The sequence below is a fragment of the Lynx canadensis genome, chromosome A3 (genome assembly GCF_007474595.2).
Source record: "Lynx canadensis isolate LIC74 chromosome A3, mLynCan4.pri.v2, whole genome shotgun sequence".
Taxonomy (NCBI): Eukaryota; Metazoa; Chordata; class Mammalia; order Carnivora; family Felidae; genus Lynx; species Lynx canadensis.
Window position 1 is genome coordinate 85,373,990 of NC_044305.1, and position 27,102 is coordinate 85,401,091.

At 44.3% G+C, this 27,102-nt stretch overlaps 1 protein-coding gene across 1 annotated transcript; it reads left to right on the forward strand.

Annotated features, from left to right (window-relative positions):
• The first annotated feature begins 12,933 nt into the window (after window positions 1-12,933).
• On the forward strand, window positions 12,934-25,593 carry PROKR1 (prokineticin receptor 1). Its single transcript, XM_030310738.1, has 2 exons — window positions 12,934-13,569; window positions 22,424-25,593. The coding sequence occupies exons 1-2, from the start codon at window positions 13,085-13,087 to the stop codon at window positions 23,118-23,120; spliced, it is 1,182 nt and encodes a 393-aa protein (XP_030166598.1). The 5' UTR covers window positions 12,934-13,084; the 3' UTR covers window positions 23,121-25,593.
• The last annotated feature ends 1,509 nt before the right edge of the window (window positions 25,594-27,102 follow it).

Below are 27,102 nucleotides of genomic sequence, written 5' to 3' on the forward strand. Positions count from 1 at the left end.
ACGTAAGACAAAAATTTCTGTTTTTTAAAGTACTCAGGTGGTGTTTGTTACAGCAGCCCTAGCAAACTGACACAAGCACTGAGCTCAATGGTATCTCTAGGAGTATCTCTGGATACTCCAGCATTCCATGAGTCTGGTCTTTGTGAACCGTTACAGGCTATATTAATCAGCCTTTGCTGCAATAATGGTGCAATAACTCCAAAACTCAGCAGCTTAAACCACAAACATTTATGCTTCACTCATGGGTCTGTGGCTGTGGCTTTGTTAAATGCTGCTGAGCTGTGTTGGACTTGGCTCCAGCATGTGGGAAAGATCCAGGTCTGCTCTGTCTTCTCATTTTGGGACCAAGACTGAAGGGGTTTCCAGCACACTGTCAGGGCTTTTCTCATGGGCATTCCCATCATCCGTTAGGACAGTGGAGGAAGAGTCTAGCCACACAATCATCTTGCCTCTTTAAAACCAGGGCAGAATGGATAAAGAAGATGTGGTTTATATATGTAATGGAATACTACTTGGCAATGAGAAAGAATGAAATCCATGCCATTTGCAGCAACATGGATGGAACTGGAAGGTAGTATGCTGAGTGAAATAAGTCAGTCAGAGAAAGACAGATATCATATGTTTTCACTCATATGTGGATCTTGAGAAACTTAACAGAAGACCATGGGTGAAGGGAAGGGTGAAAAAAATAGTTACAAACAGAGAGGGAGGGAGGCAAACCATAAGAGACTCTTAAATACAGAGAACAAACTGAGGGTGGATGGGGGTGGGGTGGGGGAGAGGGGAAAATAGGTGATGGACATTGATTGAGGCGGACACTTGTTGGGATGAGCACTGGGTGTTGTATATAAGTGATGAACCACGGGAATCTACTCCCAAAACCAACAGCACACTTCACACACCTTATGTTAGCCAATTTGACAATAAATTGTATTAAACAACAACAACTAAATGGAGGAAAAAAAAGTTTGCTCTTACAAGCCTCAAAAAATTTTTAAATAACACCAGGGCAGTTCACTACTACTACTGAATCTTCCATACAGCCTTTCTGTGCCTCCCCACCACCCATTCCAAGAAGTCCTTCCCTCCCACAAGCCGAATGCCCATCCATTTCCTGCCTGGGTATGACTGAGTTGCAGAGTAACTGAATTATTGTCTTGTCCTCTTGGGTTCCGAGAGATAGTCTCCCTGGAGGGAAATAATCTGAGTTGGAAATTCTACCAAAGCACGGATTGTTCAGTTTTCCGTCTAGTTTCTTTGATATGTATACATAGAGAGTATTCTAACAAACCACATATACCATTAGAATGTTAAATTAATGTCCTGGCGGGGTGCCTGGGTGGCTCAGTTGGTTGAACATCTGACTCTTGATTTCGGCTCAGGTCATGATCTCATGGTTTGTGGGTTTGAGCCCTGGGTCAGCTCTACGTTGGCAGTGTGGAGCCGCCTTGGGATTCTCTCTCCCTCTCTCTGCTCCTCCCCTGCTTGTGTGTGCGCTCTCTCTCTCTCTCTCTGTCAAAATAAATAAACCCTTTAAAAAAATAATGTTCTGACACTGAGGCAGGTAACTTTGAACATTTGTGACTTTATAGTCTATCCTATTTGTTAAAATATACATTAACATACAGTAATATCACATTAATGATTTTGTATATGGTTATTTTAAAACACTCTATATTTAGGAAAATATCTATATCAAATTGCTAATAATGGGATTAGGGATAAAGGTAAATGTGAGAGGTTTTGCTATCTATACTTAATATGGTTTAAAAACTTAAAAAATTTTTCTTTAATGTTTATTTTTGAGATAGAGACAGAGAGTGAGCGGAGGAGGGGCAGAGAGAGAGGGAAACACAGAATCTGAAGCAGGCTCCAGGCTCTGAGCTGTCAGCACAGAGCCCGGCGTGGGGTTCGAACCCACAAACCACGAGATCATGACCTGAGCTGAAGTCGAACGCTTAACCGACTGAGCCACCCAGGCGCCCCAGTTTAAAAAACTTTTAATGGCAACACATGTTACATTTCTGATCAGACAGAACTTAAAGACGTTAAAAATATATACTTCATGTACTATTCCTAATTAAACATTATATATTATATATATATATATAATCAGTAGCTGAATTTATATATATATATATATATATATATATATATATATATATATCCTCTTGTTATTGAGAATAGTATTTGATTTGAGGGAGGGAGAGAGAAATTGAGACAGAGAGCAGGTACAAGTGAGCACAAGCCCAAGACACATGCCTGAGCATAGGTGAGGTGATGTCATCAATGGGGAAAGGCTGATGTGGAGGCCAGGGAGTCAAAGAGAAGGTGCTGCCATACAAGGTGGCATTTCTGTCTGAGCACCTTCAACTCTTCTAAAACCCTGCTTTACTAAGTGGTGGCTTCCATTCTACTTCAGCTGCTCTACAGAAAGTCCTAGTCCCTTGTCTCCATATTTGTCCTCCTCTCATTGCCCCCTCCCCCAGTGTGCTTTAGGTTAATCAACATTAAAAGCGGTTTCATTAGGTCCCTTGGGTCACCACAGTCTGGCCTTTGGCTGGGGATAAAGTGCTTCTGGGGCTTTGCCATGCATATCACTTGTCTCCCACTGTCTAACACACACACACACACACACACACACACACACACACACAACTTGGATATGGTCTGAATATAAGACAGTGTTGTAACTCTTTCAATAAACCATGCAAAAGATTGATCACACATTTTTAGGTGTAATTTGAGTTCAACCTTCTCCTGTGGGTTTCTCTATAGGTATAGGGGACACAGAACTCTGACACTTGACCTTACTTTGAATGACATCATCTTCTTGGCCCTGTGCCTGGGTCTGTTCCTGGCTGCAGCTCAAGTAAATGTCAGGCAGAACTAAAATCAGAAGAGGAGAAAATGGTTATGTGAGATCAACTGAATAACCCATATTTATTACAAAGCAACTTGACACAATGCAGTAGAGGCTGAGGAATCTCAGAAAGTTCAAGATTCTTCCAAAGTTAGAGAGTTTATTTCAATTTTGAAATTCAGCTACTGATTCCATTTCAATTTTTACAGTTTGCGATCTTGGCTTATTTGATAGGCAAAATGGTACCTCATTGTTTTAAGATAACATTTCTTTTTGTGAATTACCTATTTGTGTATCTGTCCATTATTCCTCTGAAGTACTGGTGTTTTTCTTATTACACCATAATAGTACTTCATATATTAAGAATGTTGACCTTTTGTTTGCAATATTTACCATAAATATTTTCCCTGGTTTGACATTTATATTTTAGCTTTGTTTATGATTTTTTGGACTTTCAAATGTTTTGAGTTTTAATGTAGAAATAAATATCTATTCATCTTTTCCTTTGGGATATCATCTATTGTGTTTTTTGTTTTGTTTTGTTTTGTTTTTGCTTAATAAAGCCTTTACTACTCTGAAATCAGATAAATTTTTATCAATTTTTTTTAGTTTAAAATTTTTTGAATTCAACTCTTTAATTCTTCCATATTGCATTTTAGGATGTAGTATGAGATAAAGATCTAAATTAATCATTTCCCCTAAGAGTTGAATCTATTCATTATTATTGATTAATTCACTCTTTTCTCACTTATAAAATTTAAATTGTCATGTAAATAATATAGTTTCATTCTAAAAAAATCAGAAAATAAAAATAATTGAAATAAAGGGAAAAAACTTATATTTTCTTTTTACTCTGACTTGAATGTTAGCAATTTACTTTGATCCTCCAGATATTTTCTATATATTTCCCCTCCAAATGGAATCATATTGCAATATGGTTTTGTAACTTGATGTTTTTCCATTCAGTAATATATCATGACTATCTCTCCATGTCAATCAATATACTTTTACAGCACTATGTCCTAATTAACTTTTCATTGAAATGTGCTATACATTCAGAAAAGTGCATATTTCATAAGTGTACAGCTGGATGAATTTTTACCAACTGAACACAGCCATGTATCCATCTACCAGAACAAGAAAAAGAATATCACTGGCCCCCCAAAAGCCCTCCAAATGGCTCCTTCCAGTGACATCCCTTCCCTGAGAGTAACCATTATCCTTTTATCCTGACTTCTAACAGCATAGATTCATTTCACAGCCCCATTTTTGATAGCTACCTAGTATTCTGTCACGCATAAATGTATCATAACATGCTTGTTTTGAGTTAAATTGTGACCCCCCAAAAGATAGGTTGGAATGCTAACCCCCAGTATGTGATGTAATTTGGAAGTAGGGCCTTTGCTGATGTAATCAAGCAAAGATGAAGTCAGTAGATGGGTCCTAAACCAGTATGACTAGTGTCCTTATGAGACGGACATGCTGTATGAAGACAGAGACACACAGGGAGAACAGCATGTGAGGACAGAGGTAGAGACAGGAGCGACATGGCTTAAGCCAAAGACACCAAGGGTTGTGGGCCGCCAGCAGAAGCTGGGGACAGGGTAGGAATGATCCCACCCATAGTCTCAGAAGAAGCTGGCCCTGTTGACACCTTGATATCAGACTTTAGCTTCTGGCACAGTGAGAGAATAAATTTCTGTTGTTTTAAAACACCTAGATTTTTGGTAGCCCTAGGAAACTCATAGACAATTTTGATGGAGTTGGAGTCTTTTAACATTTTATTATTTTTATACTATTATGAATATTCCTTTAATTTTTTTCTTAGAAGAAACTACAAAAGTGAACTCTGTATCAAAGAATATTAATAGGGATTTAAAAAAATATTTTTTTAGAGACAGAGAGAGAGAGTGAGTGCATGCACAAGCAGGGGAGAGGGGCAGAGGGGAGAGAGAGAGAGAGAGAATGAGAGAGAGAGAATCTCAAACAGACTCCATGCTCAGCATAGAGCCTGACTTGGGGCTCGATCCCATGATCCTGGAATCATGACCTGAGCCAAAATCAAGAGTCAGATGCTCAACTGACCGAGTCACACAGGCACCCCTAATAGGGAATATTAGTAAGACAGTGGCTATGAACCATCAAAGCACTCTCTTTAAGTGTTGTGCTTGGTGATATGGTTGATACGGACTGCTTCCTTTGTAACGTGTTCTCATGTAACTCCAGTTTCACCAGGATTCCCTAACTTGTGGGTACAACTGGCTCACATAACAATATAACTGACTCCATCTGCGTAAAGCAGAAAATCCCAGACTCTTATTTCTAGAAGTCTCTGGGGTGGGGAGGTTCTTGAATAATCCTCTCCCATGCTTCCCCTCTTGCCCAAACCCTCAACACATCCACCCATAAAGACTTTGGGGGCCTGGCTTTGCTACTTCTCTTGAGAGGGCACCATGTTAATGGAAAAGACCCATTTCAGGGTCTCAGAACCTGCATGGTGCCAGGCCATTATGACATTCTATGTGGCACTCATTGCTTTAGAACCAGGCCACATTTCTCCAACAAGGAGAGAAGGCTCTTCTCCCCACTCCATATCAGGGGTCCCAAGCCAGCACTGCCAAAGTCCCCTGTTTTCCAGAGTCCCATTGCCTTTAGCCCTGTCACCCTGGGGCTTAGTCAGGAAGACCAGAATCTGAGTCAGATACCATGCATCAGCTCCATCCCTGCCCTCAGCTCTCCCCTCTCCATCCCCATGTGAAATATGCCAGATTGGTGAGTCCACTGAGTTATCAGACTTCATGTCAAGACATATCCAGATCTCGAGTGGGGATGACTTATGCTCAAACGCATTGTGTGCTGTCTTCTTGAAACTCCATAGTATTTTATTTTATTTTATTTTATTTTATTTTATTTTATTATTATTTTATTTTTTCCATAGTATTTTAATATTAATAAGTCAAATTTCCCCTTATTACTCTTCTCTTTTTTTAAAAAAATCCATGTATGCTATTACCTGTTTATTCTTTCAGATAAATATAGGGATAGTTTTGTCAATCATTAAGAAATTGTTAGCAAAGGTGTTAAACCAATGAAATTAATGAAAGAATTGACATCTTTGAAGTGTTTGGGTTTCCATCAAGCATGAGGTCATGTCTCTGTATCTATCAGAATCTTCCTTCACATCTCCTCCAGAGGGATTTGGGGAGGTGGAGAGGAATGGCAAAGAGCAGTCCAAATGACCCGCTGAGTGGGCTTTGGTAAGCCCATCAAACACTGCTTGGCCTGAGTGCTACAGAGGTAATTGGAAAAGGAAACAGATGGGTTCTGAGCCAGCTCTGGCTATCTTCCAGGAATCCTTGATTTTTTTGTGTGGCGATGGATGAGAGTGTGTGCAGAGAGAACAAATCTGATGAAAGCAGAAAATAAGCTGATTTGGTAAATTTGCCAGCCAGGGGGAATTGTGACTGGAGCCAAGGACCCATGGTGCCAAGGATCATGGAGAGAGGGGCAAATGAAGACAGGTAGCAATAGGTGTTGTGAGTGTGGCTGCCAGAGATGGAGGGTGGGACTAAAAGTCAGACTTGGATTCCAGTCTGGACTCTGAAATCAGCCCTCTCTGTTCTCTTCAGTGAGTGGGCTCCCTCCTGAGCATTGCTCGACCTAAGACTGCTCACTGAGCTCACTGAGGCCTTCTTGAGGTGAGTTTCTATGTGGTATTTACTAGAGCATCACAGGAGTTGCATGACTGAAAAATGCCCCAAGATGTTACAAACGTCCATGTCTAAACCGAAGGACATAAGTATAGACGAAAATGATGAAAAATTGAGAATTCGGAGTGTGCTTGGGATGATTCCTGCCAGTGGAATAGGAAAGAAAAGAAATCTAAAGTAGCCTAAGGACATTATTTAGGGCTGAGGGTTATCTCCAAAGAAAGTGCTTTATAAATGAGTTCTTTGATCTTGTTTGGTGAGGGTCCCTGGGAAGGCAAATTCTCTCAGATATTATGGCTTCCTTTGTAGGTAGGATGAGGCCAGGTACTTTTGCCCCTCCTGGCAGTAGACATCACAGGAAAAATTTTCCAGGCTATTGGCATTCTTGGGGCTAAAGTAACCCTGGTTTAACTCTGTCACAGAGATAAACTGTTAACATAGGGCATCTGGTGGATGTCTGCTTCTCAGATGGAAGGGAGATCTGTTGAAGTCTTTGGCAGAAACTGGCACGTAAGGATCCGGTTCTCCAAGAGAGTGCGAAACATGACGTGCCAGACTGTATCTACTTCTGTTATTCCATTTCTTTTGTGGGGGTCTTGGGCCAATAAATCATCCTACTTATGCCCTCCAACTTCACAGGTCTTGCAGGACCTCCCTACTCTGAAGTTCAAAAATTTCTTCATTGTGGCTAGCCTCCTTGGTTGCCTCAGGTACCATCTTTTGTCAGGTCTTTGAAAGGAAAAATTCTAAGTTCTATATGGCAGCCGGTCCCTAAACGGCCTCCAAATCAGTCCCCGGTGATCCCTCTTGATATTCACACACTTAAGTGGTCCCTTCCCATATTGTACCAGGGTTATTGTTGTTGTTGGTGAATTATATATAACAGAAGCATCGGGGAGAGTCAGCGACCACGTTGTGAGGTCCCTCAGGCAGTCTACGCTAGGTTCACATGATGAGGAACCAAAGTCTCCAGCAATAGCCAGGGAAAAACTGAGGCCTGACGACAACCTCATGAGTGAGCTTGGGAGTGAATCCTCCCTGCAGCTGAGGCTTTGGATGAGACTGCAGCGTGGCTGACAGCTTGACTCCAATCTCATGAGAGACCCTGAGCCTGGATCCACCTAGCTTAAGCCATTTGGAGACTCCTGACCCTCAGAAACTCTGTGAGATAATACATGTTTGTTATTTTGTGGTGCTGAGTTTCCGGGTAATTTGCTTTGCAGCAATAGACTTTGCAGCAATAGATAACTGTGGGCTTTGCTTTTTATTTTTGAGTAGAAATAAATAACATCAAGAAGACATTTGCTTATATGGAATGACCGCATATGCTGTGTGGAATGACAAATCAATATTTGTCTATCTTGTACCAGGCTCTGTTCTAGGTCCCTAGATCCCCAAATTTATTTGATAGTAAGAATCACCTAATTGGTAGAATTATCTGGGTTTGGGGTGTGACCAAAGAATCAGTATGTTTAGCACCCCACATAATTCTACATCAGGCAAGTCTGAGAAGTATTGCAGGAAAGGATTCAAAAATGAACAAGACATAGCCCTTCTTCAGGTAACAGTGTAAGGTGGAAAGCAAATTGGTTGGTTAAGATCTCATGGAGCAAGGTACAGAAAGAATCACAGAGTGATAGTAACAGCTGACATTTATCAGGAGCCTGCTAAGCATCAGGCATTGTGCCAAATACTTTACCTGTTTTATCTTATTTACTCTTCACAACAACCTTATGCAATAGGAGCTATTGTCATCTGTAATTTACAAATGGGAGAACTAAGCTTTGGTTACCACACTGCCCAGGGTCACACAGCTCCTCTGTACAGAGCTAGGTGGGAAAAAGGCAGCTGATTCCATATGCGATGCTCTTAACAGCTATCATGTTCTGTGTCCCAGGGGACAGGAGACTTGGAGTTGTGAAAGGGCTGTGACATCTTTGTGAATGATAGGAGTTTTGTGCAAATGATAGGAGAAGGTGTTCAGAGAGGGATATAGGCCAGGGGAAGATACCGCATGAAGTGCTGGAACCTGCTAGTGACTTCCTGGTGTAAGCTCAACTCATTTTGTAAATGGAGAAAGGTACCCTCAGAAAGGTTTTGTGACTTGCCTGAGGTTTGAAAGTAGCAAAGAGGAGTAGAGATCCAGAACCTGAACTCCCCCTTTCCATTGTGGATAATTGGAGGCCAAACTGGGATTGACCTTAGATGCCTTGCTAAGGAGGTCTGAACTATTCTGTAGATCATTTTAACCATTTTAAGTGGATAGTTCAATGACATTAAGCACATCCATACTCAAAACTTTTTCATCATCTCAAACAAAAACTCTGTATCCACTAAACAATAACTGCCCATTCCTCCTCCCCTGGTACATAACATTCTACTTTCTGACTCTATGGATTTGCCTGTTTGAGCTACCTCATATACGTGGAATCATATAATATTTGTGTTTTTTTGTGTGTCTGGCTTATTTCATGTAACATGTTTTCAAGATTCCCCCATACTGTAGCATGAATTCATGCTTTATTCCTTTCTCCTCATTTTTTATTGTGGTAAAATACATGTAGTACTTACTATCTTAACCATTTTGAAGTGTACAGTTCAGTGAATTAAGCACATTCACATTATTGTGCAACCATCACCACCATCCATCTACAGAACTCTTTTCGTCTTGCAAAACGGAAACTCTGTGTCCATTTAGTGATAATTTCCCCTTCCCTTATCCCTCCCACCCCTGGCGACCAACTGCCATTCTTCTTTCTGTCTCTATGATTTTGACTACTCTAGGTACCTAATATAAGTGGAATGATACAGTATTTGTCTTTTTGTGCCTGGCTTATTTCACTTAGCACAATGTCATCAAGATTCATCCATGTTGTAGCATGTGTCAGGACTTCCTTCCTTTTGAAGGCTGACTTATATCCCACTGTATGTATATATCACATTTTGTTTATGCATTCATCTGTTGATGCACATTTGAATAATGCTGCTATAAACGTAGGTGTACAAATAGTTCTTTGAGAGACTGCTTTCAATGACTTTGGGTATATATCCAGAAGTGAAATTGCTGATGACATAATTCTATTTTTTAACTTTTGAGGAACTGCCATAATGTTTTCCACAGTGGCTCTATCATTTTACATTCCCACCAACAGTGCACCAGGGGTCCAATTCTTCCACATCCTCACCAACACTTGTACTTCTTTCCTTTTTTGAAGGATGAGAACTATTCTAAGTTATGTATATATCACGTTTAAAAAGACCTGTTCATCAGTTGATGAACCTTTGGGTTGTTTCCATCTTTTGGGTATTGTGAATAATACTGCTATGAACATTGGTGTGCAAGTATCTGGGTTCCTGCTTTCAATTTTTTTTTTTTAAGTGGAATTGCTGGATCATAGGGTAATTCTATATTTAACTTCTTGAGAAATCTAGACTTGAGGGAGATCTGTGCTCTGTTAAGTTGGTTCTGGTCATCCTAGCCTTCCTCTGAACAGATATCCCTGGTGGGCGGGGGACTTCTCCTTCTCTCTAGCATCCACACTGTCCCCATCCCCTCACTTCATTGCTTTCTGGAAGTTCGTTCTCTGAGCTTCTTTTACACAAAGGTCCAAGCTGCTGAAATGAAGCTGACCCTGGCGTCCAGCTGGGCTTGCCCGAGGGAGCGGGGTTTGGGTCGGTCCCAGCGTGTGGAGCGAGGGCGGTGCTGTGGGCGGGAGGGGAGCCTCCTCTGGGTTCTTTGAAATCCCACCAGCTAAGCCGGCCGTGTCCGCCCTCCGGCGGCGGCCGGGGCTGACCAGGTGAGCCGGCGGACAAGTCCCGTGCCCCGGGGGCGGGCACAGCGGGCGGGTGGTACTTCGCTCGGACCCGCGCTGAGCCCAGCTTTGAGCGCCAGCGCCCCCGTTCCTGCCCGCGGCGGCCGTTCTGGAGCCTGAGCCTGGGGAGCGCGCGCCGCCCGGCGCCCGGCTCCCTCCCGCGTGTCCTCGCTGCCAGCTGCCGCCTCTGCTTCCCCGACACTCTGGCCCGGCCGCGACTCCGGGGTCGCCAGCCGCGCGCCCGCGCAGCGACCCCGACGTGTCCGGCTCCCCGGCCCGAGCACGCCTCTTCTAATCAGCCGCCGGTGCCCAGGGCGCCCCGCGGCCACCGGGGGCGGGGAGCGCCAGTGCGGGGCGGGCCCGGGCCGGGGGTGGCCCTGCCGCGGGGCTTGCGTTCCTGGGGTCTGCGGCGGCGCGCGAGCGTAACTCCCGCCCGGGCAGGGAGCGAACCCGGAGAAGAGGAGGAAGAGCGGGGACCGCTCCGGTGCCTGCGGGCCTCTGGGCGCAGGGGCTCTTGTCTCCGTCCCCGGATAAAAAACCGCACCTGGTCCGCCCGCCGGGATGCCGCAGGTAGGGAGCGCGCCCTCCCGGAGAGATGCTCTGAGGACCCCACGCGGCTCGCGCGGCCACCGGGTGTGGGGGGGGGGGCTTTTTGAGTGGGGGAGGAGGCTTTTCCAGAGACTCGCTTTCGCGCTCATTTCCTCAGGGGAGCCGGGCGGGTTACCCATCCCTCTGCCCTTGGAGTAGCCTCCGCGACTCCGAGGAGAAAGCTGGGAGCCCCAGCGGGCTTCTCGGCAGGGGCTGCAGAGAGGCTTCCAGCCTTGGGCAGGGTCTGGCCGCGGGGCGAGCGCTAAACCACAGGGGCCCCAGAGGACACTGGGTGGAAACGGAAAGGAGTTCGTCTTTGAGAGGTGAGAACACGGGAAAAAACAGCGCTGGACAATTTCTCCCCTAGTGCTAAATTTCCCAACACCCCCGGTGCCCCAAGAAGTTTTTATTACCTTTTGTTTTAAAAATCTGACTTGGAGCCTTCCAGGTACATGCTCGGAGGGTACCCCTCCGGGAGCTGGCTTGGGGCGGGGGGGCGTGCCTCCGAGATACACAGGGCCTGCAAGGAGTGAGGACTGTCTCACCAGGATTGCAGCTGTACCTGTCCAGACCCCAAGACTTGGCCCCCTCTGACCTTTCAGATAACGGTTGTGCTTCTCACACCTGACAGGGACAAAGGGCAGGGACTGAGAAGGACAGAACTGATGGCTCAGAGGAAGGGATACAAGGGGGAGAAAAATGGGGGTGAGGAGTTGGGGGAGAGAGGCAGGTAGTGGCTGCGCCTTAACGGGGTGCAGAGGGATTTTAATGCGGGTTCCCCAAAGACAAGCTCTGGCTACGTTGCCGCTGAGGAGTGCGGGCAGCAAGCTGTCCTGAGGGGTGCGGGGGGCTGCTATGTGTCTTTTGTTCCAGGAACCTCAGGTTTTCCATACTTTCCTGCCCTCTCCAGACTCCAGCCCTCTTACATCCCAGCAACTTGGTCTGATGTTTTCGGGCTCTGGGAGGGAGTAGGACTGCAGGGAGAGGGCAAGGGTCCCTCTTGGGCTTTGGTCTCCAGCAGTGCAGCTAACCACACTCCCACCCCCTTTATGTGATGTGGTGGGGTCATCTGGGTCAGGATTTCCCTCCCCTTCCTTGAAGCTGACTGAGGAGGCCTGAGCACTCCAGAGTAATTCTTTGCAGTCCTAGGGTGTAACAGCCTCCCTCTCTAGGGAGCTCTGCACTTTACAGATGTTATTGATCTGCTGCCTGGAGGATGTTGAAACTCTGAGTGTTTAAGCTCTTTACCTCAGGACACACAACCAGCCAGGGAAGGATTTTGCTCCAAAGCCCCCTTTCTAAGCCACTCAGTGACTAGGCTGTGACTTCAACCCTGCAGCCTCTGCCTGGGCACAGGCCTTGGTAAATGCTGTGCCTGTCTGCCAGGGTCATAGCAGACTTGGATGTGGGGACAGGAAACCTAGTGAGGAGAGGGAAAGGGGGCTACTAGATAGGTTCTGGGATTTTGCCAGAGGAAGTGTTCTGCTAGAGGAGGGAGACCAGCTAGTGGGGAGCAGACAGGGTTGTCTCAGACAGGGTTGCTGATACTCAGAATAATTTCTTTTAAGTCACAGAATGGGACAATTTCACAAAGACAAAGTTCAAGCTATTAGGACAGGGAGTGACATTTGGAGCAGGTCGCTTGCATTCTCTATAGCTTCCCCACCCTCAACTTAGGTCCTTGAGCAAAATTGCAACATTTCAGATCTTCAGTGGAAATGAAATAAACTGAGCCAGTGCCTGGTTGTCTCTATAGCAATCCAGCCTTCCCTGTATGAGTGAGTATGTGGTTTTTATTCATTTGTTCTCTCTCCCTGGTTCCTTTACTTCCACTCCATCACTCAATGTTCATTCTGAGCAGGTGGCTAATGGGTCTGCTTGGGTTACAGGATGGCTTTACATTTGGCCAAGTTCACTCATATATGTAGCCAACTGTTTGTATGTCTTTCAAAGTCTTAGGATGGAGCTTGGATACTGTACCCCAAGGATGCTGGCAAAGACACTCTGACTCATTAAGGGAGAACTGAGTGTGAGCAGAGAGGGGAGACAGCCTCCCACACATCATCCCAGAGGAATTCTAAGCAGTGTTGTTCAGAGCACTACTTGGCCAGATGGAGATCACCACGGGGGTCATGGATGAGAATACCACCAACACCTCCACCAACTTCCTTTCTGTGCTTCCCCCCCACGGAGCCCAAGCTGCTTCCTTCCCATTCAACTTCAGCTATGGTGACTATGATATGCCTTTGGATGAAGATGAGGATGTGACCAATTCCAGGACTTTCTTTGCTGCCAAGATCGTCATTGGCATGGCCCTAGTGGGCATCATGCTGGTCTGTGGCATTGGCAACTTCATCTTCATTGCCGCCCTGGCCCGCTATAAGAAGCTGCGCAACCTTACCAACCTGCTCATTGCCAACCTGGCCATTTCTGATTTCCTGGTGGCCATCGTCTGCTGCCCCTTTGAGATGGATTACTATGTGGTGCGCCAGCTGTCCTGGGAACATGGCCATGTCATGTGTGCCTCTGTCAACTACCTGCGCACCGTTTCTCTCTACGTCTCCACCAATGCCCTGCTGGCCATCGCCATTGACAGGTGAGTAAGAGGGTGCCAGAGACAACAAGGAAAGGAACATCGGAATTGTGCTTTCCTTTACTGTAGGTGTGGGTTGAAGAGAGGTGTCTGTATTCCTATAGGTGTGGATGCGTGGAGGTTCAAAAGTTGGTCCATTGACTGTAAGGAGAGTTCTAGTTTTCCAGCTGTGGGCAGGCACAGGTAGCAGAGCTCCCTAGAGTTGGGCAGGGGGAAGGGCCTTTGGTCCCTCTGCTATGGACGTGCTCCTAGATGTATCCTAGATATTCAACGTCTAGAGGTACATAGGTAAGAAGAAATGTGGAGGCTCAAGTTTAAGTTCCAGGCAAGTACTTCTTGAGTCAAGTTGGGAATTTTGAGGAAGATTTTCTCTACTAAACCGTGAGCACCCTCAACCACAACCCCAAACACCAATTTTTCTTTCTTTTTTTTTTTAATTTAAATCCAAGTTAGTTAACATATAGTGTAATAATTATTTCAGGAATAGAACTTAGTGATTCATCACGTACATATAACACCCAGTGCTCATCCCAACAAGTGCCCTCCTTAATGTCCATCACCCATTTAGCCCATCCCCCACCCAACACCCCACCAGCAACTCCACACATGGTTTGTTCTCTGTATTTTAGAGCCTCTTATGGTTTGTCTCCTTCTCTGTTTTTATCTTATTTTTGCTTTTCTTCTCTTAGGTTCATCTGTTTTGTTTCTTAAATTCCACATATGAGTGAAATCCTATGGTACTTGTCTTTCTCTGACTGACTTCTTTTACTTAGCATAATACACTCTAGTTCCATCCATGTTGTTGCAAACCGGTTTATTTTAAAATAAGATTGACAGATTTGATTTGAAAAAAAAAAAAGGAAAGAAAGAAAAAGAGAACAAATGTCTACTTGTTCTTTTTGGTTGTTGCATTAATCACTTTGCTCCTTTACATACGTTTGCATGCGACAATGTAGAAGATCTGTTTCTAGTGATGGGAAATAAACGCAATAAGAGCAGTCTATGAAAATCTTTCTTCTGTTATGTTCAGTCTTTTCATTTAGGACAATCATCTGTGCCAATGAACCAGGGTAGTTTTTGTTCCCTCAGGAAAAACTTTGCAAGCTCCTCTGCCCAAAGTTGACTCTTATTCCAGAGCACCTTGGTACAGTCCAGAGCCAGTTACCTGGAGGGTCAGGGCCTCCATGTACTTGGATCTGAACAGCACGTCTCTCTCCCTTAACCCAGAGAGCCTGGAGCACAGATGCTCAACCTGTTTCATGGCCTCAGGGCTCTGGTGGAGTCTAGCCTGCCCCCGCATTCAGGACATCCCGGGCAGTGTTCCGGGGAGGAACACAGCAGATAGAACCTGTTTTCTGAAGCCAAAGTCAGAATAACCAGAGGTTGGATAACCTGGAAACAGGCCACTCTCCAGGGGAGATTGAGAAGGAACCTGGCTTTAAAAGCATTGTGAGCTGGGGCCTCAGCCTCTTTTCTCCCAGGGGGAATGTCAAGGAGTTAGCAGCTTAAAGAGCCCTGGCTCTGTCACCTGTAGAAGGTACTCAGAGTTGTCACCCCTGCAGAGGGCTACTTTGGCCAGGGTCCTCCACAGCAGTCTGGAAGCCCCACGGTATTTTATCCACCCAGGGACAGACCTTGGGTGAATCAGGAGGGGCCCAGTCAAACAGCTCTAAGTGCCCTTTAGAGCTGTCAAGGAAGAGCTCCAGGAACCCTGTCTCTGACCTTTCTGAAAGTAGAAGCTGAAAGCATAGAGGACCCTTTCCTGAAGTTTCACTCCGACAAGACATATTTGCAGAGGGGGTGCTCTCAGCCACTAAAAATGGGGTATGGTAGTGTTTGTTCCCTGGGCAGGGCAGGCTCCCACTCCTGGGTGCCATCCACTTTACGATGTAGGGGGCCATTTGTCAAAAGGGGTAACACTGCAGAAGGGAGTAGCTTCAAGGGGGACAGGAGCCAGGATAAATTAAGGGGTACTAGGTTCTTCTGAACATGTAAGAGGTAATATCTGTGTGAATCAATCAACCTTGTTCTATTGAACTTTTTCACATTAATACACTACTTTTATATCAAACTCAGCTGTCTGAAATCCTACAGGCACTTCTCGTGCACTGTGAATTTATGTAATGCAGTTTAGATACAATAAGAAAGATTAATTGGAGAACATGCTTTGTATCTTGGGACTGCGATTGTTTACAGTGGGGTTGTGATTAGAAACTTGAACCCAGACACAGAAGGAAAGCAGTGTTGCCTGCACAGGCCATCCAGTGGCCTTGACCAACTAACCAGCTGCTCCAACGTGTGAAGTTCCCTTACTGATGTTTTGATCTTTGCTTCCCACTATTTTTATGTGTTTTTACCATTTAATTTCAGTTTTGCAGTGCAGGACTTCACTGATTTTTGTCTGGCCTCATGTGTTGTTCAGGATTTGATCAGTGATTTTCATGTTCTATTTGGTTAGTTTTGGGTAACTCGTTTTTTTAAAAGTATTTTTCAGTGTTTAAGTTATTTTTGAGAGAGAGAGAGACAGAGTGCGAACTGGGTAGGGGCAGAGAGAGAGAGAGAGAGAGAGAGAGAGAGAGAGACGTAGAATCCGAATCAGGCTCCAGGCTCCGAGCTGTCAGCACAGGGCCTGACACGGGGCTGGAACTCACGAACCATGACATCATGACCTGAGCCAAAGTTGGACATTTAATCGACTGAGCCACTCAGGCACCCCCTTGAGCAACTCATATTTATCTCGATATACCAAATACACTACAGTTATAAAAATACCTTTGTTTTTATTTAATGAAATTGCAGGGGTAGCGTTAGTGGTTATTTTGCTGGGTTTAAACTCCTGCTGCAGCACCTATTAACCCTAGAACCTCATGTTAGCTCTTTAACATCTCTTTGCCTCAATTTTCTTACGTATACAAAGGAAATAATAAGAAAACCTAATGTATTGGGTTGCTTTGAGGATTAAGTGAAATAATATATAATTGTTTAGAACAAGGCATAAGCTAGAGTAAGCACCAAATAAACAGTGGATAGTATAATTCTTAAATTAATCCTTAAAGGAACAACAACAACAAAACAAACCCAGGTAAACTAATGAATGTTTTCGATTGGCTGACCTCTTCATTTTCACTGAAGTGGTTGTTTTATGACGTGATATTAAAAAACATGATAAAAGTTTCTAAGACATGCAGCTATGAAGATATGGCACAACAGAACTATTTGTCTTCTATCTTCTCTATGTCTGTGACTAGCTCCATGGCTCTCCCTCTGCGCTAACACAGCTCCTTTATAGGACCTGCTAATGCTCATGGCTACCTCCTCCCTGTTCACTCAGGCCTGGCTGTCAGAGCCTCCTCTTGGGCTCCTTGCCTCAGTGTCTCTCAGCTCTGCCCCTCTGCCAAAGCTCCACCCCTCACAATCCATGCTAAACATTCATTCATTCAAACGGAGCATTGTTGTAGAGCAGCTATGATGTGACAGATACCATTCCAAGCACTGGGGATATGACAGTGCATAAGAAAAATAAGCCCCTTGCCTTGGAGAGAGGTAACAGTCAGGCACACAAACAAAGAAGGTAATTTCAGAGCAAGACAAATACTCCGAACAAAAAAGACAAACATGAGAACATCGAGAATGATGCAGGGTGGGAGTTACTCCAGGTACGTAGGAAATGTGTCTCTGAAGAGAAGACATTTGAAGGGAACTCTGGAAAAAAAAGAAAAAAAAAGCGCCAGCCTTGGGAAGATAGGGAAAACGCATTCCAGACAAAGGAAATTATCAGTGCAAAGGCCCCAAGACAGGAACAAACATGAAGTGTTCTAAGAACAGAGAAAAGGCTCCTGTGGCCTGAGGGAAGAAAGCAAGACTGCAGCTAAATTAATCTTGTGCTTGTCTCCCCACTCTTGCTCGAAAGACCTCTACTAACTCCATTGTCTGCAAAATGTGGCTCGAACCTCTTCACCTGCACTTTCAACCTTTTATTATTGAGCCTCAGACTGCCTCCCAGTCTCAGGCTAGGTAAACACATTTGTGTCCTGTTTCCAAAAGAGGTTGCAATCTTTTTGAGAATTGTCACGATGACTCATTCCATTCCTATTCATCCGGTGCCAAGCACTTGCTGAGAGTGAAGTTTTACTGGAATCCTAGGTGCCCGAATTCACTGACATCAAAAAGTTATAACAGAAGTAAGAGGCGATCCCTGCTCTCGAGGAGCTTACCATCTGGAGGGGGTGGGGGACGGTGTATAACACTTAGGAAACAACATAAAGTAAAGGACAAATTTTAAATAAGATTTACCTGGGTGCCTGGGTGGCTCAGTCGGGTAAGTATCCGACTTTGGTTCAGGTCATGACCTCATCATTTGTGAGTTCCAGCCCCGTGTTGGGCTCTGTGCTGACAGCTCAGAGCCTGGAGCCTGCCTCAGATTCTGTGTCTCCCTCTGTCTCTGCCTGTCCTCTGCTCATGCTCTCTCTCTCTCTCTTAAAAATAAACGTTAAAAAAATTTTTTTTAAAATGGGATTTACAGAAGCATGAGGTCATTGTATACTAGAGTAGGTGGCGGAGGCTTCCAGGAGGAGGTGAACATTTAACTGGCCTTAAACAAGTGGTAATCAGCAAAGGACAGGAAAAGTTTTCCAGGAGGGTAGTGGGGCAGTGTTTGCAAAAGATAAGGTGGGAATGCTTGAGGTATGAGGTCCCTTGGGGAGATCTAAGGGACCCTTGGGGACAAGGAATATAAGCCGAGTAGAGATCACAAAAGATAGGGTCAAATTTCAGAAGATCTCAAAATCTACATATAGGAAGTAAAACCTGATAAAGCAGGGAGCTGAAAAAGATTATCAGAGGACTGTGTCCCCCAAGGTCTGGGTTTCCCCTTAGATGTGGAGACACATGCACTGGCCTTGATGTGAACCCATAGATCTCAGAGCATGTGGGATACTGGGTGACACTCCCTTCTTTATCCAAAATCCAGGGGAAATGGCCGGTCAGCCTGCCCACTGACCACTCTTCTGCTCTGCTGCCTGGGGCCAGCTAAGGCTTGAGTACTTGTGCTCAGCTTTAGGAAATCACAAATCCTCCCCAGTGAGTTCACTGATGGGGCTGACCAGCCCGAGGAGTGGGTCCTGAATTCCCTGACCATTTCATGACTGGCCTAGAAGCTGCTGTAAACACCATTTCCGTGTTTGATCTGGGGTTGGGTCCTGGGCACAGAGGGAGCCCAAATATTCTTTGCTTAATCACCAAGCTCACCATCATCACACAATCACTGCCTGGATATTTCTTTGTCCAGCAGGCTTTATTCTTTGTTCTCTGGGAAATGTTGGCTCTAAGTGGATCTGGACCTGAGCCATTATAATGGTAGACACAGGGCAAGCCAAGGGCATATGCATAAGCAGAGAAAGTAGCTGCCAGTTGCCCGACTCCTTCTTGGAACATCAATAAGCAGAAACCAACTGTGATGGAGAGAAAAGAGGAAAAGGATGCGACGATTCTGCTAGGATGCCAGGAAAAAGGGGTATTGCTTGCTCTGATTGGAAAGGGAGGGGACAAATGTCATATTAGAGACCCTACTGGATTTGGAGCAAGATATGGATGAGCCTGGACCATGGTTCTGTCAATTTCTAGCTGTGTGGCCTTTGGCAGGTTATTTAACTTCTGCAAACTTCAGTTTGCTCATCTGTGAAATGGCCATTTTTGCTGTATTACCTGTTCAATAGACTTGGGGATATGTAATGAGAAAGTTGATTTGAAAATGCTCTGTAAATTACAAGCTGTTTTACAAACATAAGCAAGTATTACTAATGCTAGAGTTCTGGAGTTCTGATCCTAGCACAAGCCAAGACTGGTGGCAATCCTTGAAACAGTTTTTTTGCAATTTTCCTTTTGGTAAATGTATTTGGAAGGACTCTTGCACAGCTCCTGGTTCTAACCCTGGGAATGCAGTTGGGGTGAAGGCAGGGAGAGCCAAGATGAAATAAACATCTGATGGGGAGTCACAGATTACCCTGAAGATTAATTTTTATGTAAAAATAAATAGATTCAATGAAATAAAAAGCAGAGAACTTGAAAATGAAGTATTTGCCAATAACAGGTAAAAAAAGTTGCTGTGTATACAGAATAGCTTTGAAAAAATACATTTTATTTTATTTTTTTGTTTATTTATTTATTTTGAGATCGAGAGTGAGCGAGCCAGCGGGCTCATGCGCACACGCCAGCATGTGGAGGAGAGGCGGAGAGAGAGAGAGAATTCCCAGGCAGGCTCTGTGCTGACAGCATGGGCTTGAACCTACAAGCTATGAGATCATGATCTGAGCCAAAATCAAGAGTCGGACTCTTAATTGACTGAGCCACCAGGTGCCCCTGAAAAAATACATTTTAGGCTGCTAACCATTTCTTGTATGTTAGTAGCCTGTGGTTGTTTATGTGCAGTTAATGCCAGCAGACCAGGTCTGAGGACCCCCCAAGGGGGTCCCTGGCTGCACATGGGACAGGAAGCAAATGTGAGCCAGAAGGAGGTGAAAGAGTTTACTGAAGGTTTAGAGAGAATGCAGGTACAGAGTGGGAGACTCAGAAAGGAAAGGAAAGAGAGTCTTTCCTTTGTTTAGGGTCTGGGGTTTTTACTGGGGATGGTGGTCTGCTGGACGTGCCCTGTCAGGCATCATGGAACTGGTTAGAACAAAGACCAAGGCCCAGGTGTTATTCGAATGATGCATCGGGATGTTTAGAGCCAGTGGTCTGGAATATGTATATGATGGCTTCGCCAGGTCATTCTCACCTGGTCCTTCCTTAGGTGCTATCTAGTCTGAAGAAATCATTAACTCCTTGTCCCTTACAAGGAGGACATACACTATTTGCATTCTGAGGCATATGTAAAGTGGGGGTGCAGTGTCTAGCAAGAATAGAAGCAAGAAAAGGAGCAAAAAGCAGATTTTTATGGAGTCTTTCAATTTCCCTACCTCATAGTGTGTAATTAGAGCCTCATAGTATCTCTGTGAGGCTGGCAAGGCCGGTGATATTTCCATATTACAGATGAGGAAATTGAGCCCACAGAGCTAAGAAAAAGGACTCAAATCACATAAAAAGTTTGTGGCAAAGCTGGGACTGGATTCATGGTCTTCTGCTAGATTGGCATTCTTTCCTATTTGTTCATTGAAAAAACACTCTGACCTTGAAACATCACGAAGACTTAGGAAGTTGTTATTGGGAAAAGAAGGAATAGAATTAATATAGTGAAAATTCATATGGTTAACAAGTATAAATATGGAAATATTCTTTGACAAAGTAATCAATAGAACATGGCAGGGCAGATAAAGAGGGAGAGAGTGAGTGAGAGCAAAGGTGCTAAACTCTTAGTTTTTGTCATGAGTCTGAGCAAGTTTGGTGCACTTAATATAGCAGGAGCATATGTGGTCTTTATGAAGGGTCCATACATGTGTATTGACAGAAGCATTGCCAACACCCTGCAGACATTCGCATTCCACCCTTCAGCACCTGGGAGATCGGCAAGAAGCCAGAGATTTCTGTTGGTGGCACAGCATGTCAGGCAGCCCGCTAGGTGTCCAGAGGGTGGACACAACCCATCCAACTTCATCTGACATCTCTAGAAGAGAGCAGGAATCTCACTCCTGTAAACTCTCCAAATGACACTCAATGGAGTTGGCTGCCTATGTTGGGGGAGGAGGGACAGACACATCAGGAATATAATCAGGAAAAAAATAGGAATGAACCTCCTCTTCCAATCAAAATCCTAAGAACGATGTCCTAAAAGGGATTAGTTTCAAAGGAAATAAAGTTAGTCTGGCTTTCCTTCAGGCTTCTCTCACATTTGCTCTTGGCTCTACCTGGGATAAGCTATGGACACGTGAGAATGTGTTTATTTCCAGCATTATTTATCACTCCCTTCCACTTCACTCCTCATCTTTCTCCTTCTCCAACTTCTACCCCCTGCCAGACAGGGAAAGCCTTCCAGGAAACCAGAGCTCTCTGCATAAGTATGTGCTCTCTCTCTGGGAAGGAGGCTTTCATACCACACAAATGACTCACATCCCCCAGAAAGTGCTCTTTCTTCGTTCCTGGACCACTGTGGCAACAGCAGTGTGGTTTTTTGGGAAAGAACAAAAGCAATATCTTTCACTGTCTGGTGCTTTGTGGTTGAAAAAAAAAAAACATTCATGTATATTCTTGATTGATTTTTCACATCTACCATGAGATAGGGTTAAATGTTTTCTATCAAGGGTCCTGTGGTATATGACCTTGAGAGCGTCAGTCATCTGTCTCCAGGCTCCATTTTTACACCTGGAAAATAAGGTAAATGGTCACATGCTTTTCTTTTACCTTTGAAGCAAAATTTTTAAAAATGTAGATTGAAGACTTTGCCCACTGCTTCCACTGGAAAGGGCAAGATCTCCCAACAACTCTTTGGAATTATCAGGCCCTCTTAGCTCTAAAAACTATGGGCTAATTAGGAGGAGTAATCTTGGAAACAAGAAAGACCTGGGAATAGTGCCAGGCCAGAAACCAACGGGAGGCATTATTACTACTTTGAATAATAGTATTTATTGAGTATATATCATGTCTAAACCTGTGCCAAAAATTGTGTATCTATTAGCACAAACAAAAGCTTTTGTAGGTAATGAAACCGAGACTCAGAATGATTGAACAAAATTTGCCCAAGGTTGCGATAGCTAGTAAGGGGGTAGAACTGGGGTTTGCACTCAAGTCTGCCTTTCTGGAAAAGCTCACATGGTTGTTTTTCCTCCACATGTGCCATTCGGTGGCACCTTCTCATGTTGCAAAAACAATATCACCACCCAGCACTACCTCATTACAGTGGTTGAACCCATTTGTGTTCTTGTACTAGATATCTGGCCATCGTCCACCCGCTGAGACCCAGGATGAAGTATCAAACAGCCACTGGCTTGATTGCCCTGGTGTGGATGGTGTCCATCCTCATCGCCATCCCTTCAGCCTACTTCACAACCGAAACGGTCCTCATCATTGTCAAGAGCCAAGAGAAGATCTTCTGTGGCCAGATCTGGCCGGTGGACCAGCAGATCTACTACAAGTCCTACTTCCTCTTCATCTTTGGCATCGAGTTCGTGGGCCCCGTGGTCACGATGACCCTGTGCTACGCCAGGATCTCCCGGGAGCTCTGGTTCAAGGAGGTCCCAGGCTTCCAGACGGAGCAGATCCGGAAGCGGCTGCGCTGCCGCAGGAAGACAGTGCTGGTGCTCATGTGCATCCTCACTGCCTACGTGCTGTGCTGGGCTCCCTTCTATGGCTTCACCATCGTGCGCGACTTTTTCCCCACCGTGTTCGTCAAGGAGAAGCACTACCTCACGGCCTTCTACGTCGTGGAGTGCATCGCCATGAGCAACAGCATGATCAACACCCTGTGCTTCGTGACCGTCAAGAACAACACCATCAAGTACTTCAAGAAGATCATGCTGCTCCATTGGAAGTCTTCTTACAATGGGAGTAAGTCCAGCGCGGATCTTGATCTTAAAACCACAGGGGTGCCGGCAACTGAAGAGGTGGACTGCATCAGACTAAAATAACTGGATGGACCTTTCAAAGTTTAAACAAAGATAGACCTTTGGGACACTGACCAGTGCTAGACACAGACTATCAACCAAGAACTCTTGGTTTTCAGCAGAAGGCAGAGGTAACGGACAGCTTAGTGAACACTGTGTTCAAGGAGCTCAGAATTTATAAAACTGATGTGACTAGATACCATCTCCAGTGGCCAACAGTAACTGAATGTCTAATGTATGCAAAGAGTAGGCACTGGTGAAATGCATATATGTTGACAACATTTAATTGGCAAAAAGAAATAAGGATTCAGCCAAGACAAATGTTGGGGCATAGCCTGAAATGAGAGGCTTTCCAGAAGGGAACCCAATTAGGCATCTAGGACTGTGGTACACGTGTTTGTAGGGTGAGGGTCTCTCTGACCATCTTGAGTACTCATCAGATGCTGATGTAGTCCATCTCTAGGACTGTTCTTGGTCTTGAGTTCACTCCTAATATTTGAATACAAACACAGGCTCCTAGTTCTTTCTTCATCCCTTCTTTTCTCATCCCTGGTCCCTATTCTCACTGTGAGGAACTTTATGTGCACGTACATGGACACCTCAATATGCATGACCAAGTTCTGTCCAAGCCCTCCTCCCCAACACTGCTCCATGGCTACCCCTCAACTGTGCCCACACATGGTGAGGCTCATCATCAGGAGAAGCCACACACCCTGAAAGCCTTTTGGTCAGGCTATTAAAGGGTTCTGGGTATTTTGACTTGCTCCAGGGAAGGCCTGGGCTCAGGATGAGTGTGTTCCCTTGGCTCCATGGACTTCTCACTCCATGGGGAGGAGTGCAGCTGAAGGACCACTGAAAGCCTGTTGGGTTCAGGGCAGGAGCTCAGGTTTTCTGGGTCTAAAGATGATACTGCTTCTACCTCTTAGTTATACTGGCTTGGACCAATTAGGCTTCTCCTTAAGTCCTTCTCTTCCTTCTCATGTATCCATGCTTGTGAAGCATAGAATCTTTGAAAGTAGACACACCTCATGGATGTGGCTGTCAGCCACTTTTCCATTTCCACCAGCTGTCACCCTCATTATTATGGTTTGAGGGCAAGATGTATTTGTCACTGGTGCTTGAAGCCCATCATAGTTATTAATTCTTCGGATTAAGACTTGTTTCTCTTTTAAAATGGATGTACTCTTGGGACAGATGACCTGCGCATTTCTACCCCTCAGTATAAACGAAGCCATGTGATCCAGTGGCAGATGGTGAAGGTTGGTGGTACAGCCCTGGGCACCCAGGAAAGAAAAGGATGTACAAATGGTTGGTGGGGGCCCAACAAGGAGATTCAGTGGCTCCACAGGCTATTGAGGGCTCATCCTACTTTCCAACATACCCTCATTGTTTGGTATTCTGAATTTTGGAATTTGGACTTTTGGAACCAGAAGATTTGATCCAGCCTTGGCTCTGTCACCTGTGTGACCCTGGGTAAAGCTTCTCAGAGGGGACAAAGATAATACTTGTGATAACTACTGATGAGGTGGTTGTGAAGAACCAATGAACTAACATGTGGGTAAAGTCTTTTCAGGCACAACAGTAATCAGAAGAATGGACCAACAACTGTGTATAGTGTGCCTGACAAAGAAAAACTTGTCACTTTGGCTTATGTATCTGGAAACCTTACCATCTCCCTTTTTCATTACTCTTTGTGTGAATTATTCCTTTACCTCTCTTAGCCGTGCTCTATGAGTTAGGTTCCTAACAACACCCTGGTACAACAAGGCAGTGAAACTTGATGGTGAAAGTGTAACAGGAAATGGCAGAGTGTCTGCAGTCAGATGAGCTCAGGGTTTTAGAAACTTCAGAATCAGAACATCTTTGTAATTGTGGAAGTATTGTGACCATGTTCCTATGCCTGTTCCCAGCCAGCATGAATCTGGGCAACGTGATATTTGTTTCTCAACCTTTTGTTAGTCTCTTGAGTGTATATAGCTAAAGAGTAGACTTGTCTTTTCCCTCTCAAATAATTCTAGAGCAGCACATCTATGAGGCTATTTAACTGACACTTGTATGGCATTTCCTTCCAAATATAGTCAACTCTTCATTTTTGCCAGCAAAGTTCATTTTTTTTTAATAGTTACCTTATTTCCCTGGAAGACATATTTCAAAACCCTCTTTATTTTTTTTGTATTCGTCATCCAGCAGACTTACTCTACAGCTGAATCAGAGTACTCTCAGAGAATAAAAACTAAAATATTAGCCTAAATCCAACATACCTTGGAAGGCAATTTTTATTTCTTATAAAATTACATATTACACTCTAAAATCAGGAAAGTTAGCTTTGGACCAAAAAATAATAAAATGACATAATTAGTTGTGGTTATGTTCACCTTTTCCATTAGGATTGCTAAACAAGAGTTGACAATAAAATAAGAGTTTTTTGGGGCACCTGGGTGGCTCAGTCGGTTAAGTGTCCAACTTTGGCTGAGGTCATGATCTTGCAGTTCGTGAGTTTAAGCCCCACATCGAGCTCCGTGTTGATAGCTCAGAGCCTGGAGCCTGCTTTGGATTCTGTGTCTCCCTCTCTGCCCCTCCCCCACTCAAGCTCTGTCTCTCTTTCAAAAATAAATAAGCATTAAAATTTTTTTTTAAAAATAGGAGCTTTTTATATGTGAAAACCAAACCTCTTTTTGCTTTTCAGCCTCAAATGTGTCAATTTTTCATTTGTTTAACTATCTGTAGTATTTCTAGATGTTGTGTCTGCTTGTGACTTTATGGTGAGTGGAAGCATTGTGCTGTGATCAAGTGAAATAAAAAAAAACCCGTACATATATAATCATCGACCATAGTGTGCCTGTAATTTTCATCCCTCTTCCTCCTCCTTTTCTGAATCATAGTATGATGTTTCTTTGAGCACTGAATAGATGCTGATTCCGTGATCACAGGAATTGTGAGAACAGTGCTAACTCATACTCTTTTTGCCTTTGAACTTCTCTGTCCTAAAGAAATTTCACTGATTTATATCTTCTTCCTATAAGTCTGCTCTGGTAAAACCATTAATGCTTTCCAGCATCTGAATGCCAAGACTTGAAATATGAGGACCTGTTTATGCCTGTTACATAAGCTAAGGCTAACCCTTTGGGTAGCCTTAATGTCTGCACATGCAAAATGAACCAGGAGATGAAAGTGAGACTCCACACCATGTTCACATCAGTGGCTGAGTGGTAGCCTGTTCAGCTGGTGGTGTCTCCAAAACCTGGTGGTGAGCCCAACAAGGTGACGCTGGTGTTTATGTGTTTTTTTTTTTTTGCTGTTCTTTACACACTTTCGATATGCGAAGAGATGGGCACATTGTCATATACAGAAGGATAAAGACATGATTTTGTAAAATCAAACCATTTCCTTAACTAAAACAAAGGAGAAAGGCAGATTTACAACAGAGCTTTTGGAAATTTTGCCTAATGATTACACATTTGAAAAGTAATTTCTTAAATCAAAGGCATTAGAACACAGCAATGTGGCAGTCACCACAGCAAGCCCTCAAGCGTGAAACAAGTTCCATGCTTATGGAAAGGAATGCTAAAGAATTTGTGAGAAGGCCAGAAAATCCTAAACATGAGTCCTGTTTCTTGAAAAATCGCATACATTTTGGAATATACCCACAAAAATGAGTCCAGTTTTCCTTCATAGAGTGTGAGAATATTAAATTCACATAATTCATTTCATGGTGGATGAAATTGAAAGCCAGAATGGGAAAGAGATGTTCAAAGTCTCATAACTGGTCACCGTGACAGCCAGGGTTAAACCCCAAAGTCCCTAAAGCTTGGTCCAGGATTCTTCTACCGCAGAATTCATGTGTGTAGGGAGCATCAGTTTTGGAAGGAGAAGGATCTTTCCCAAGAATCCTTCAGGTGACTATTCAGCTCCAGACAGGCCTTCTCTGGAGACCTTTAAGGAGTTAAGCAGAAGTATTCCTGGTTCCTTTCCAAGCCAAGTTTAGCTCATCTTATCCCTGGGAACT

What these genes read in the sequence shown, in the direction of transcription:
- PROKR1 (XM_030310738.1), top strand. Translation starts at nt 13,085, where the DNA reads ATGGAGATCACCACGGGGGTCATGGATGAGAATACCACCAACACCTCC. An exon ending in CTGGCCATCGCCATTGACAG is followed by an intron (nt 13,570 to 22,423) that starts GTGAGTAAGAGG and finishes TTCTTGTACTAG; the next exon opens with ATATCTGGCCATCGTCCACC.